The sequence below is a fragment of the Mirounga leonina genome, unplaced genomic scaffold, assembly GCF_011800145.1.
Source record: "Mirounga leonina isolate KUSES-001 unplaced genomic scaffold, KU_Mleo_1.0 Mir_154, whole genome shotgun sequence".
Taxonomy (NCBI): domain Eukaryota; kingdom Metazoa; phylum Chordata; class Mammalia; order Carnivora; family Phocidae; genus Mirounga; species Mirounga leonina.
Window position 1 is genome coordinate 2,958,719 of NW_023270389.1, and position 13,428 is coordinate 2,972,146.

The 13,428-nt window shown below is 50.3% G+C and overlaps 1 protein-coding gene across 1 annotated transcript in view; it reads left to right on the forward strand.

Moving 5' to 3' along the window:
- Positions 1 to 11,021: 11,021 nt before the first annotated feature.
- The window catches only part of LOC118013769 (Fc receptor-like protein 1), a 15,896-nt gene continuing 13,489 nt past the window's right edge, over positions 11,022 to 13,428 (forward strand). Inside the window, 2 exon segments of the mRNA XM_035009576.1 lie at positions 11,022 to 11,268; positions 11,474 to 11,755. Of these exon segments, the coding sequence (XP_034865467.1) occupies positions 11,022 to 11,268; positions 11,474 to 11,755 (529 nt within the window).

Sequence of the window (13,428 nt, forward strand, 5' to 3'; positions counted from 1 at the left end):
TGCTGTAGATGATGTGGAGGGCGAGGTCGTGTGGACGTCTCTGGGGATGAGAAACAGCACATGCACACCAGAGAATAATTCGGCAGATTTAAAAAATGTATATTGAAAATGGACTTAACCGTAGAACCCAGCGCTTATACTCATGGGCAGAGAAACGAAAACTTATTTTTAAGCAGAAACTTGTACATAAATGCTTACAGCAGCTTTATTCATAATAGCCCAAACTTGAAAACTACCCAAATGTCCTTCTACAATTGAATGGTTCCGCAAAGTGCGCTGCATTCTATGATAAAAAAAGGAACAAACGATTGATGCAGGCAAAAACCGGATGATCCTCAAGGAGTTGTGCTGAACGAAAAAACAGCCCCACAAGGGTACGTACTACATGATTCCGTTTATGTAACACTTGGGTGATGATGTAGTTTTAAAGGTAGAGACCAGATTAATGGCTGTTCAGGGCTAGGGAAGGGTACGGAGGGGCTGAACAATGCAAGGGCACAGTTAATACCTTGATTGTTGTGATGATTACAGGAAGTCGCACACATGATTAAATTGCATACAGGCACACACACACACAGACCCATACCCACAAGTAAATCTGCACGACAACCAGTAAACTCTGAATAAGTTCTGTGATTGCACCAATGCCAGTGTCCTGAGTTTGGCATGCCTTATAGTAATGAAAGACGTTAGCCTTGTTGGAGACTGACTGTGGAAGACGGTACAGAGGATCCTCAAAATATTAAAAACAGAGCTACCATATGATCCAGCAATTCCGGTCCTGGGAATATATCCAAAGGAAATGAAAACACTGACTAGAAAAATGTCCACACCCCATGTTTACTGCAGCATTAGCCACAGCGGCCAAGACACGGAAGCAGCCACGCGCACATGGGTGCATGCATGGATGAAGAGGTGGGTGCACATACATACCATAGTGCGCGGCCATAAAAAACAGACAACAAACAACAAACAAACAAAACAATAAACAAGGAAATCTTGCTATTTTCGACCACATGGATGGACCTTGGGAGCATGATGCTAAGCAAAGTAAGTCAGGCAGAGAAAGACCAATACCATTTAATCTCAGAGTATCTATACTTGGAATCCAAAAGAACCAAACTTAGAGACACTCATCGACTCATCTCTCTGGTCGTAGTGTGCCCTCTGGGCGTTGCCGGCCACCGTTTACTTTGACAATCTCTTCACAGGGCTCTAAGCACAGCGCGGTGGAGGCGAGATTGGGGTAAGCCTTGCTATTCAATGCCCCGAGACCTCAGACTCAGGCTGTAGAATGGAGTCTGCTCGGATTCATGACAGGGAACATTGAGAATGGTAGGAACCCCGTTTTCAATGCCACAGCACAAAGCTTCCTGGAATCTCTGCTACCACCTTTGCCCATGGCCTGCCAGTCCTGGGGAAGAGACACTCCCGTGTGCTGAGCTGATCTTGTGTTTTGCTATGCGTGGGCCTGGACTGGCATGATGAAACACTGCACTGGGGATTTCCTCAGATGGTGGGCTATGTTTAGAACTACAGGGTGGTTTCCCAGGCAGCGGCCACTTGCTGACAGCAACCCGTTTTCCTCCTCGGTAGCAGAAGTTGGCCATGGACATTAGCTTAAATCCTTCAGCTCTGCCTTGGGCGTCTCTACTCTTGGGAAAGGGGCTTCAGTACCCCACATTCCAAAATGGACTCATCTTCCTGGATAATATCCCCCTGACACCTGCTTCTGGAGCCTGAAACAGAGCTTTTGTGCTTGTATTTGTAGCCCTTCCTGATCATCTCAGTCCTGGAGAGACAGGAACTCCTGTGGCATCAGAACTTTGAGGGTTTAGGTATTATTATAAATGGGACCCTGTCACAGTCCCTGACTATACACGGCTCTCCCCGTACTCACTTTAGGCTAATGGCCAGACCTGGAATACAGCCAGGAGAAGATGCTCCTCGTGGCCATCACCTACTGGCCAAATGTACCACAGACTCCAGGCTGACCCTCCACAGCCTGTGCTAGATCTTGAAACACCAATACCACCCCCCAAGGAAAAAAGAGAAAAGAGGATTTAAAATTTTTTTCTATGTCAGCATCAGTGACCTGGGTTAGTAGAGGGCAGGAGACCATTATTGGGGAGGCACCAGTGAGGATGACACATCAGACAGGAAATCTGCCACACGTAGACTTTTCCTCCCCAAGTTCCCAAGAGCCTGAGAGGGGGGTTATTTCATATTTAACTGGATCTGCTCCCAAAGCTTCAGGGTTTTTCTGCTCCAGCAGACATGAGAGACCTCCAAATAAGGCCCACTGTCAAGGGAAGGTACCCATTGCCTTCATGACTCTTCCCATTCTTCTGGCAATAGGGAGACTCCAGGTATGATGGCCCCATAAGACAGAAGGCTATCAGATGCCTGCCTCAGTGACCATTGTCTGTCTAGCCCCTTTTGCCAAAGGCTACAGGGATGAGCTCTCCTGCTCTGCAGGTCGCAGTTGTTCTGAAGACACATCAGTCCTTACCCATGACATCTCCCCATTCTCCTGGGTTTGGGTGAGATTTCGCTCACCCAACCTGGAAAGCCTCAGAGGGACCAGATATCTACAGAAAAAAAGGAGAAATGTGGAGCTGAAGAACATTGCAAGAATGCCTTTTCTGCAGGAAAACCCCCTTTCCGCAGCTGGGTGTCCTCTCCAGAAGGGAGGGATGGATGCTCCAGACAACAGGAACCTGCTCTCAAATCTTAAGATGGCCTATGTTCTCTTGTTTGGATAATAAGCTGGTAAGAGCATACCAGATGGCTTAAAATTGTAGTGTAATCAATAAAGAGAAGAGCTAGCTTTTATCAGGAAAGTTCTCAATAAAAGCAAAATATCTCTATTACAAGCTTTTAAAAGAAAGTTCTATTTTTCAGGAATCTGTCCTTTAAAAATATATAATTGTCCATCCCTATGCTGCTGAGCCTTTGTGCTGCCTAATGGTGGGCTAGTGGCTCTTCATCTGATGTTCCTGGATCATTTCTGAAAGTTTTGAATCTCTCAATTTATCTGAAAAACCTTCTACCTTTGTGTGTTTGTGTATCTGGAGGGGGGATAAAGTGTCTGTACCTTATAGCAAGATCCCAAAGAGCATGTAATAATCAAGAGCCATCCAATTTCCTATCTGTCTCTTGCTTAGCTGTCAGGACTTACTATTAAATCCTTGGTTCATGGTTGAAAGGTCCCAGTGGCATCATTTCCTCCCTGCCTCCTGCTGTTCACCCCCATCTTTGTCACACAAGCTTGTTCCTTCTCAGACATTGCTTTGACTTAACCACTTTCCTTTCTTTCTCCCGCTGATTAAAAGCTTACCCAGAACAGGCACTTGCCCACACTTCTAAAGGGTGAAGCATCAGAGAGCTTGCAAGATAGAATGCATATGGATGCATGTGGGTGTGACTTCTTTGGTGCCCTCCCTCCTCCCACACAGTCAGTGAGGCAGGTCTGGAGTCTAAGCCCCCAGATGCTGCCCCCTCCAGCTTCCTACTCCCCGTAGACTCCAAACATAAATCAGCAGAGAGAGGCTTGCACCTGCCGACCCAGATAAGCTCTGGCTAACTCCAAGTCCTGTGCACACTATGTGATCCTGGAACACACTGACTTAGAAGATGTCATGAAGGTCTATAGCCAGGTTAAAAAGAGCTACCTTTGGAAGGTGGATCAAAATTGTTAGCAAGGAGGTGTTCGTTTGTGTCGTTTGTTTGTTTGTTTATTTATTTTAGTATTGCTCCCTGGTGTGACTGACTGGAGATGAGCCAGGTGTTCTGTGTTGTCTGACCTAAGTATCTTCTTAATCTTATCCCACTGATGGCACTGGGTGGAAATGGGCAGATTCCAACATGGATAGAGAAAGATTTTTGCTGAAAAAGGAGCTTCTAATGCTGGTGTAACATTTTCTCCCCCACTAAGGACTATGCTAGTCACTCACCCACCACACCCCAGATGCATCCTCTGCCCTCTCTGCCGCTTTATGCCCTGGGAGGCTGACTCCTGCAGCCAGCATCAGCCAGCCTCTCTGGCTTCCGTGTGGGCCCCAGACCCAGGAAGAGTGAGGTCAGGCCGTTCCAGCTCTCTCACGCCCCGTCTCTGGCAGCAGCTGTGTCCCTTTCTGTCACAGCTCCACTTGCAACCCAGTGGCCCCAGTTCTCACGGGGCTTTTCCAGTGGTGTTCCTCCCAGTGCTTCCTCAGCCCTGGGGGCTGTAAGGGCATCCCACCATGGTCTCTGGTGACCTTAACCCTTCAAGCCTGTCCACATCTCGGCAGGCAGTCTCTTCATTAAAGTCTCTTCTTTTAACCACCAGGGTGGATTCTATTCCTAGCTAGATTCAAGGGCTCTCTTCCAAAATTTATTCTTGAACTCTGGAATGTGAGGGGACAGCTCTGAGCTGCCTGTGCATGTTAAGGCCCTTTGTATCATTTCCCTTTAGTTCCGAGCTAATGCCTCAGGTGAACACCCCAGGATACTCAAAGGACTCCTGCCACCCTGCATGCATCTGTCTGAAGCATCTCATCGGCAGGGGTGACTCAGTGGGATGGGTTTGCATCCTAGTATCATCTAGTATCCAGTCCCACTGTCACTTCTCACAAGTGCCTGTTTGTCTCCTCCTGTGGTCTGGGGGGGTCTCTGTAGAGGCGCACCCTTGCACGCTGGGAAGTGTGTTAGTGTTAGGACTGGTGTAACAAGCCATGCACACTGAGGCTTGCAGGGATTCCCTTTGAGAGAGACCAGGCATGTGATGTGGATCTCAGCAGCTTCAGAACTCAATCAACATTCTCTGAAAACCAAAAGGAGTTAGAGGGGGGATGGGGTAACCGGGTGATACGTATTAAGAAGGGCATGTGTTGTGATGAGCACTGGGTGTTATACACGACTGATGAATCACTGAACACTACATCAAAAACTTATGATGTTGCTGCTATGAACATTGGGGTGCATGTACCCTTCTTTTCACTACATCTGTATCTTTGGGGTAAATACCCAGGAGTGCAATTGCTGGGTCATAGGATAGCTCTATTTTTAACTTTTTGAGGAACCTCTGTACTGTTTTCCAAAGTGGCTGTACCAACTTGCATTCCCACCAACAGGGTAAGAGGGTTCCCCTTTCTCCACAACCTCTCCAACATTTGTTGTTTCCTGCCTTGTCAGGTTTTGCCATTCTAACTGGTGTAAGGTGGTATCTCAATGTGGTTTTGATTTGAATTTCCCTGATGGCAAGTGATGTGGAGCATTTTTTTCATGTGTCTGTTGGCCATATGTATGTCTTCATTGGAGAAGTGTATGTTCATGTCTTCTGCCCATTTCTTGACTGAATTATTTATTTTTTGAGTGTTGAGTTTGATAACTTCTTTATAGATCTTGGATACCAGCCCTTTATCTGTAATGTCATTTGCAAATATCTTCTTCCATTCCGTGGGTTGCCTCTTGTTTTGTTGACTGTTTCCTTTGCTGTGCAGAAGCTTTTTATCTTGATTAAGTCCCAAAAGTTCATTCTTGCTTTTGTTTCCCTCGCCTTTGGGGATGTGTCTTGAAAGAAGTTGCTGTGGCTGATGTCAAAGAGGTTACTGCCTATGTTCTCCTCTAGGATTTTGATGGATTTCTCTCTCACATTGAGGTGTTTCATCCATTTTGAGTTTATCTTTGTGAATGGTGTTAGAGAATGGTCGAGTTTCATTCTTCTGCATGTGGCTGTCCAATTTTCCCATCACCATTTATTGAAGAGATGGTCTTTTTTCCATTGCATATTTTTTCCTGCTTTGTCGAAGATTAGTTGACCATAGAGTTGAGGGTCCATATCTGGGCTCTCTATTCTGTTCCATTGGTCCATGTGTCTGTTTTTGTGCCAGTACCATGCTGTCTTGGTGATCACAGCTTTGAAATATAGCTTGAAATCAGGCAACGAACATGATGCCCCCAGCTTTGTTTTTCTTTTTCAACATTTCCTTGGTGATTTGGGGTCTTTTCTGATTCCATACAAATTTTAGGATTGTTTGTTGCAGCACTTTGAAAAATGCCGTTGGTATTTTGATCGGGATGGTGTTGAAAGTATAGATTGCTCTGGGTAGCATAGATATTTTAACAATGTTTATTCTTCTGATCCATGAGCATGGAATGTTTTTCCATCTTTTTGTGTCTTCTTCAATTTCTCTCATAAGTGTTCTCATAGATCCTTTACCTCTGGTTGGTTAGGTTTATTCCGAGGTATCTTACGGTTTTTGGTGCTATTGTAAATGGAATCGCTCTTTCTACAGTTACACTGTTAGTGTATAGGAAAGCAACTGATTTCTGTGCATTGATTTTGTATCCTGCCATGTTACTGAATTGCTGTATAAGTTCTAGCAATTCGGAGGTGGAGTCTTTTGGGTTTTCCACATAAAATATCATGTCATCTGCAAAGAGAGAGAATTTGACTTCTTCCTTACCTATTTGAATACCTTTATTTCTTTTTGTTGTCTGATTGCTGATGCTAGGACTTCTAGTCCTATGTTGAATAATAGTGGTGAGAGTGGGCATCGTTGTTGTGTTCCTGATCTTAAGGGAAAGGTTCTCAGTTTTTCCCCATTGAGAATGATATTTACCGTGGGCTTTTCATAGATGGATTTTATGAACTTGAGGAATGTTCCTTCTATCCCTACACTCTGAAGAGTGTAATCAGGAAAGGATGCTGTATTTTGTCGAATGCTTTTTCTGCATCAATTGAGAGGATTATATGGTTCTTGTCTCTTCTTTATTAATGTGTTCTGTCACACTGATTGATTTGCAGCAATGTCCACAATAGCCAAACTGTGGAAGGAGCTGAGATGCCCTTCAACAGATGAATGGATAAAGAAGATGCGGTCCATATACACAATGGAATATTACTCAGCCATCAGAAAGGATGAATACCCAACTTTTACATCAACATGAATGGGACTGGAGGAGATTATGCTAAGAGAAATAAGTCAAGCAGAGAAAGTCAATTGTCATATGGTTTCACTTATATGTGGAACATAAGGAATAGCATGGAGGACATTAGGAGAAGGAGGGGAAAAATGAAGGGGGGGAAGTCAGAGGGGGAGATGAACCATGAAAGATTATGGACTACGGGAAACAAACTGAGGGTTTCAGAGGGGAGGGGGGTGGGAGGATGGGTGAGCCTGGTGATGGGTATTAAGTGCATGAAGCACTGGGCATTATATGCAAACAATGAATCATGGAACACTACATCAAAAACTAATGATGTCCTGTATGGTGATTAACATAACATAATAAATAAATAAATAAATAATTTTAAAAATTAAAAAAAAACCTTATGATGTACTATATGCTGGCTAACTGAACATAACAAAATAATGAAAGATAAAGAAAGAAAGGAAGAAAGAAAGAAAGAAAGAAAGAAAGAAAGAAAGAAAGAAAGAAAGAAAAAGAAAGAAAGGCTCCCTGGGGTGCCCTAGCCATAGGGTGAAGACATCTTACATTTTAAGGAGCATTTCCGATCAATACACAGAACATCTGAGCAACTCTGTGAAGAAGAACATTTATATTCTCAGCACCCATGGGGCTAAGGGTGGGGACAATGCTGACTGCCACACAGAGAGCTTTCCTACTTTTTTTTTCATTTTTCTATAAAATCCCCGCTGAACCACAGTGCCTAATCCAGCCTCACAGTCTGTCCCTGAGCTGCCCCCTTACCGCCATTGGGATAACGCCTCACCTCCAATCTCATGCTGCTGTGGTCATTGCTTCTGGTCCTCGGTGAGTAGGATGCTGGAGCAGGACCTGGGCGAAGCTGAGGCGGAACCACCGTGCCCGGGCATCCAAGAGCTTGCTCTTGAGCACACATCTCTCCGATGGGATGAGTAGGGATGGGCCCTGGCTTCTAACTCAGGACCAGTACGCGTCGTGAGGATCAGTACTGAGCAGAGCAGGTCCCGGGAAAACAAAGGACTATGCATCTCTTTTGCAAATACTGATGCCCTCTGCTCTCTTTAAAACATCTATTTCTGCTTTGATCTCTCGGAAAATTGGAACACTTCTTAAAATGAGATCAAAGGAATGTTCTGTTGGGGTAAATTCTATTTCCGGGCCACCGAAATCCTACTCTGTCCCAGCCCCACTCCCACACCAAGCCAGCACACCTGGGGCCGATGTCTTTCTTTCCTCGACTGACACTTTGGAGTGTTTCAGGTCCCGCCGACTGTAGAGGAGACCACAGCTTCTGCTGGTGAGTCTGACCCTTGCACACAGATGCAAACACAGTGCTGGATCGAGAACAAGGAAGGAGGGAGAAACAGCGTGCATAAGATGTGAGCAGACACCTTCCTGACTTCTGTGTTGCCAGTGGGCACTCGATCTGTCTCAAACAAAAGTCAGCCTTAAAAAGAGAAGGTGTGAGAGGATCAAATACAGTGTGAAACTTCTTGGGAATTTGCCTGCATAATAATCAGCTCTGGTAACAGGGAAGGACTATGTTTATGAACCGTTTGGGTCTTGAGCCCTTGATTCTACGAGAGGTTGTTTGTGAGTGAGGGAAAGAAGGAAGCAAGCCAAGCTGGAGGGGGAAAGGAATAGACAGAATGAGGGGAGGAGGACGGAAGGGGTGAGAAGTGGGGGGTCGAGGGAAGAAGACACAGAGGGAAAGGGGGCAGAGAGACCAGTTGGGGAGAGGGTGGAGGTTACGTTTTCAGAAAGCGTGCAGCCCCTGGCCGGGTGGTGATCTCTGCCTCTTCCCCTGCAGTTGCTGTGGATGCCCAGGCTGGTGAGTTCCCCTGTCTTTGTTCTCTTCTGTCTCTGGGAGGCCCTCACTCTGCCAGCGAGGCAGGTGCCGCTGGGGCTGTGGGGACCGGGGCCAGGACTGGGGTGGGGCGAGGGGGAGGCCGGTCCCCACCGGGCAGGAGCGCTCCGGTGTCCCTTCATCCCTGCACTGCTACCTGCCTGCCTGATGGGCTAAACCCCAGGACCCTGTCAAGGCCATGAATTCTTTTCTCCTTGCTGCTGAGCCCTGGGACCAGAAAGCAGTTACCCAGGAAGGGAAAGCAGACCATATGCAGTTACTGCTGAGTAAACATTCTCCACGTTCTCCTGGTTCCGGACCCCCAGCAGCACCAGACGCCATGATGGGAAACACATTTACCACAGAGAGGCAACTGGATGCTGGGGAGATGCTCTGCCTAAAACAGGGCCGTCCCCTGAACGTTTCCACGCCTAACTTGTCTTACATTATTAGACTGGAAAGTTACATTTTCTCTTTACCTCCTCCTTCAAGGAGGTATTCACCCTCCTACAAGGGGTGGGGGGCGGGGGGCATCCTTACATAGCTGATATTTTTAGATCTGACGATACACTGTATTGCATCTGCTGTGATTTTCAGGCAGAGGGTTCTTCGGACGAGCTTCGGCAGGACCTGATGAGATGTGCGCGTATGCAGATTGTTCCTTGTTCTGGGGAGAGGGTCTGTCAGTCAAATGTCAAAGTTAAGGCCACTCTCCCGAGTATCTCCCAGCCAGACCCTGGTTCCAAACTCAGTAAGGTCCAGAGTCATCTCTTACTTATCTCTAGCCCTGTCGTTACCACCATCTCGGTCACGTGAGTCTTCTTTCTCAAACATTCTTTAATCAAACTGATTTCATCTCTATCATCTTCACTGAAAATCTTGCCCAATCTCCACGTGGAGGAAGGAAACTTTTGGCCTCCAGGAAGGCTTAAGATGTGTCTCTTTTTGTCAGTGTTTCTGACCCACCGCCATGCCCGCCTCCTGGTCCACAGGTGAGACTGAGCGGTCTGGAGGGAGCAGTGGTCTCTGAGCTTATTAAGAACAAAAATTCTGAGCATGCACATCCAACATGTTATATAGATAGAGAGCCCTGGAGAGAAATACTGTGAGCGTTGCAAAATATGTACAAAAACAAAAAAATCAAAAGATGAGAAAATGTTTCATAGAATATGGAAGTCCCACCTCTTTATGGATCCCACTTTGGAGACTGGACCTAGAGCCCACGCGAGGGTGGTCTGCCTTCTGAGGCAGTTCCCTGAGAGCTACCGTAACTCAGGGCTACAGGGCAGAGCCCGCAGACAAAACAAACACTTCTTGCCTCCCCCCTTTCTCCATCCTGTTCCTCCATGTCCAGCTCTGCCTCTCTTTACACTGAAGGGGAATGAATGGTCCAACGCAGTCCTGGGATTAGACTTTTTATCAGAATGGCGAACATCTCTGCAATTCAGCCCAATGCACCACGATTCTAAATTGATATTTGAAACTGAATTTCGAGCTCAGTTGTCAGCTGAAAAATATCCCCCCCCGCCGAAAGCCCCAGGCTCAGAGCTGGGTCATAGCGTATAGGGCTGGCTCTCTTTCCTCTGCAAACTTCCAGCTTGGAACCTCCAGCCCCTGCAGCCTAGTGGTTTCCTTCCCCTGCTGGGGCAGATCCACACACCAAGCTGCCCTTAGCTCTGAGGACCACTGTCCTCCAAGGGGAGGCAAGGACCTGAACAAGCAGAGGAGCCCACCCCTTCTTACAGGGTCCATCCAGCAAAGGGTTCTCAGAAGCCTCTGGAAAAGGCATTCGGGAAGGGCTCATTCCAGGTACTGATTCTGCAGCCCCGGGGCTACTGTCCCAGCTGATGGATGGTTACATCAGGGAGAAGACAGTAGGAAGGTGTTTGAATTGTAGCCACTGGGCTGAGCCTCCAAGGAATGAGAGATGCAGACAAAGTTGATCCTGGCTGCCACAGGGACAGGAGGTCACCTTGAATGGATGCAGAGATACAAGTGTCACTTAAAAATCCACATTTGGTCCAGAAATGGGACTGAAACTTTTTCAACAGACACAACATTAACAGGAGGTATGGAAGGCACAAGATGTCAGTAAGGGTTCCCAGGGATCCGTGCTGCACAGTGGTGCGTGTGTGTGCGTCACCCCTCCCCGACGCGAGCGGGAGTCAGGGTGCTGGGACTGGGTGGGGGCAGGGCTGACGCTGCAGCGTCTGCATCTTTTGCACACTGGCCGAGCATTGACATGCCCCGCTACGTCTATGAAGGAGACGAGGCGGTTGTGAGGCGCTCTGGGGAAAGCAATGACATGGCAGGGAAAGTGACGAACTACGAGGACGGGTCTCTGCTAGCCCCTTCCTACGGCCCCTCAAGCTACACCATTTCAAACGCAAGGCCCAGGGTCGGTGGCTTCTCTTCCTGTGAGGTCCACAAGCTGTCCTTCTGTACACTCAGGACAGGGAAAACGAGATCTGTGGGGCTCACTGTCCAAGGTGAGGCTTCGCCGTTCAAGGGCCTGTGGGGGGGGCACCCGGGTGCGGGCCAGGGGACACACCCAGGGAGGGAGCGATGGTGGGTGGCTGTGTGTCCCTGGGTCTGGGTCTGTGAGTCCTGCTCACTGGGGCTGAGAAGACAGGGCACCTCCCCGCAGGACCTGCACACCGCACGACGGCTGGTCTGTTCCCTCTCTCCCTCCAGAGCTGTTTCCAGCACCCACGCTGACCGTCAGGCCTTTGCAGCCCACCGAGGGGACCTCAGTGACCCTGTCCTGTGACACCCAGCTGCCCTGGGACAGGTCCGGGACGCAGCTTTGCTACTCCTTCTTCAGGGATGACCACACCCTGAGATGAGACAGGAGCTCATCAGAGTTTCGGATCTCGGCCACAGGGAAGGAGGACTCGGGATACTACTGGTGTGAGGTGGCGACCGCGTCCCACAGCGTCTCCAAGCAGAGTCATCGGCCCCACGTGCTTGCGCAGGGTGAGCCCCAGGGGCGGGGCTGCAGGCTGGGTCCTGGGTCGGGCAGAGAAGAGCAGGGCTCCTGGGGAGACCCCAGCTGTGCCTCCCCTGTCCCAGCGGGTACGGCGGGTATGGGGCTATGGGGACTCCCCTGGGCTCTGCCTATCAGTGGCCACAGGGGCGCCATCTCCCAGAGCTCTGCTCTCCCGGTCCACGAAGCGACCATCATAAGCTCTCCCTGCAGCACCTTCTATTCTGCTCAGCGAACAATAGCTAAAGAATCATGGTGTCCGTCTGCGGGGAGCTGCCCCCAGCCAGAGGCACCCCGAGCCCAGGGAGAGCCACGAGCAGCAATAGCAGGAGGGGCAGGAAGAGCCCCCAGCACTTACAGTCGCTTCCCGAACGCCAGGCCTGAAGCCGGGCTGCTGTGCTCAGTTCCAGAAGAACCCCTCTGGTGCCCAAAAGTCTCTGGACAGGGAGGACTCTCAGGAAGTTTACCAAGTACAGGCCCTGCTCCGAACAGGCCTAGGGGGAGCCCCGCAGAGCCCTGGGGAGCAGTGCTGTGACGGGATCTGTAATGTGGGTCCGTTAGTATCCCCATTTCACACACGAGGAGCCTGAAAGCACAGAGCAGTCAAGTGACCTGCCCGGGGTAACCCAGCCTGGAAGCGGCGCAGCAGGAATGGGACCCCAGGCACGCTGGGGTCGGCGTCTGCCCCTGCCCCACCCCGTGCGGGTGGACGGCAGTGCGACCTCGGCTGCCAGGCGCCGGACACCTCCAGGCAGCCGGCTGCTGGGTGGGGCTCTCCCTTCATCACCCCCAGAGCCCTGCCACGCTGCTACGAGGCTCCACACTCCATCTTCCAGGCAACGCGGGGTCACGGATGAACTGAGCTACCGAGAGCATGCGATGAATAAGCGGCAGAGCGCTCTCGCCAGCCCGCTGTCCCCTGTCCTGCCACCCCACTGCCCCCCTGTCCCGCTGTCCCCTGTCCCGCCATCCCCTGTCCCGCTGTCCCCTTGTCCCCTGTCCGCCTGTCCCGCTGTCCCACTGTCCCCATCCTACTGTCCCACCGTCCCACTGTCCCCCGTCCTGCTGTCCCGCCACCCCACCGTCCCGCTGTCCCGCTATCCCGCCATTCCGCTGTCCCCTGTCCTGCTGTCCCCCTGTCCTGCCCCCCCCCTGCCCCGCTGCCCCCCTGTCCCCCTCCCGCCCCCCCGCTGTCCCCCTGTCCTGCCCCCCGCTGTCCCCCTGTCCCCCTCTCCTGCTGCAGGCCAGGCCATGGCCATTGTGTGCCATGCAGTAGCACAGGTGGCCCTGCCGCAGGGCCCTCAGCATGCTCCCTCCCCACCAAACACTCTTCTGCCTACACCTTGGCCTCCAGCAACTCCACCTGCCCAGATGCATAGCAGGCCCTCCACCCCAGGCCCTCACCTGGCCTCACCTGGCCTCACCCGCCCTCACCTGGCCTCACCTGGCCTCTCGTGTTCATGCAGGCATCCCGGTGGCCCTCACCTGGCCTCACCTGGCCTCACCTGCCATCACCTGGCCTCATCTGCCCTCACCTCCCCTCACCTGCCCTCACTTGGCCTCACCTGGCCTCACCTGGCCTCACCTGCCCTCACCTGGCCTCACCTGCCCTCACTTGGCCTCACCTGCCCTCACCTGCCCTCACCTGGCCTCACCTGCCCTC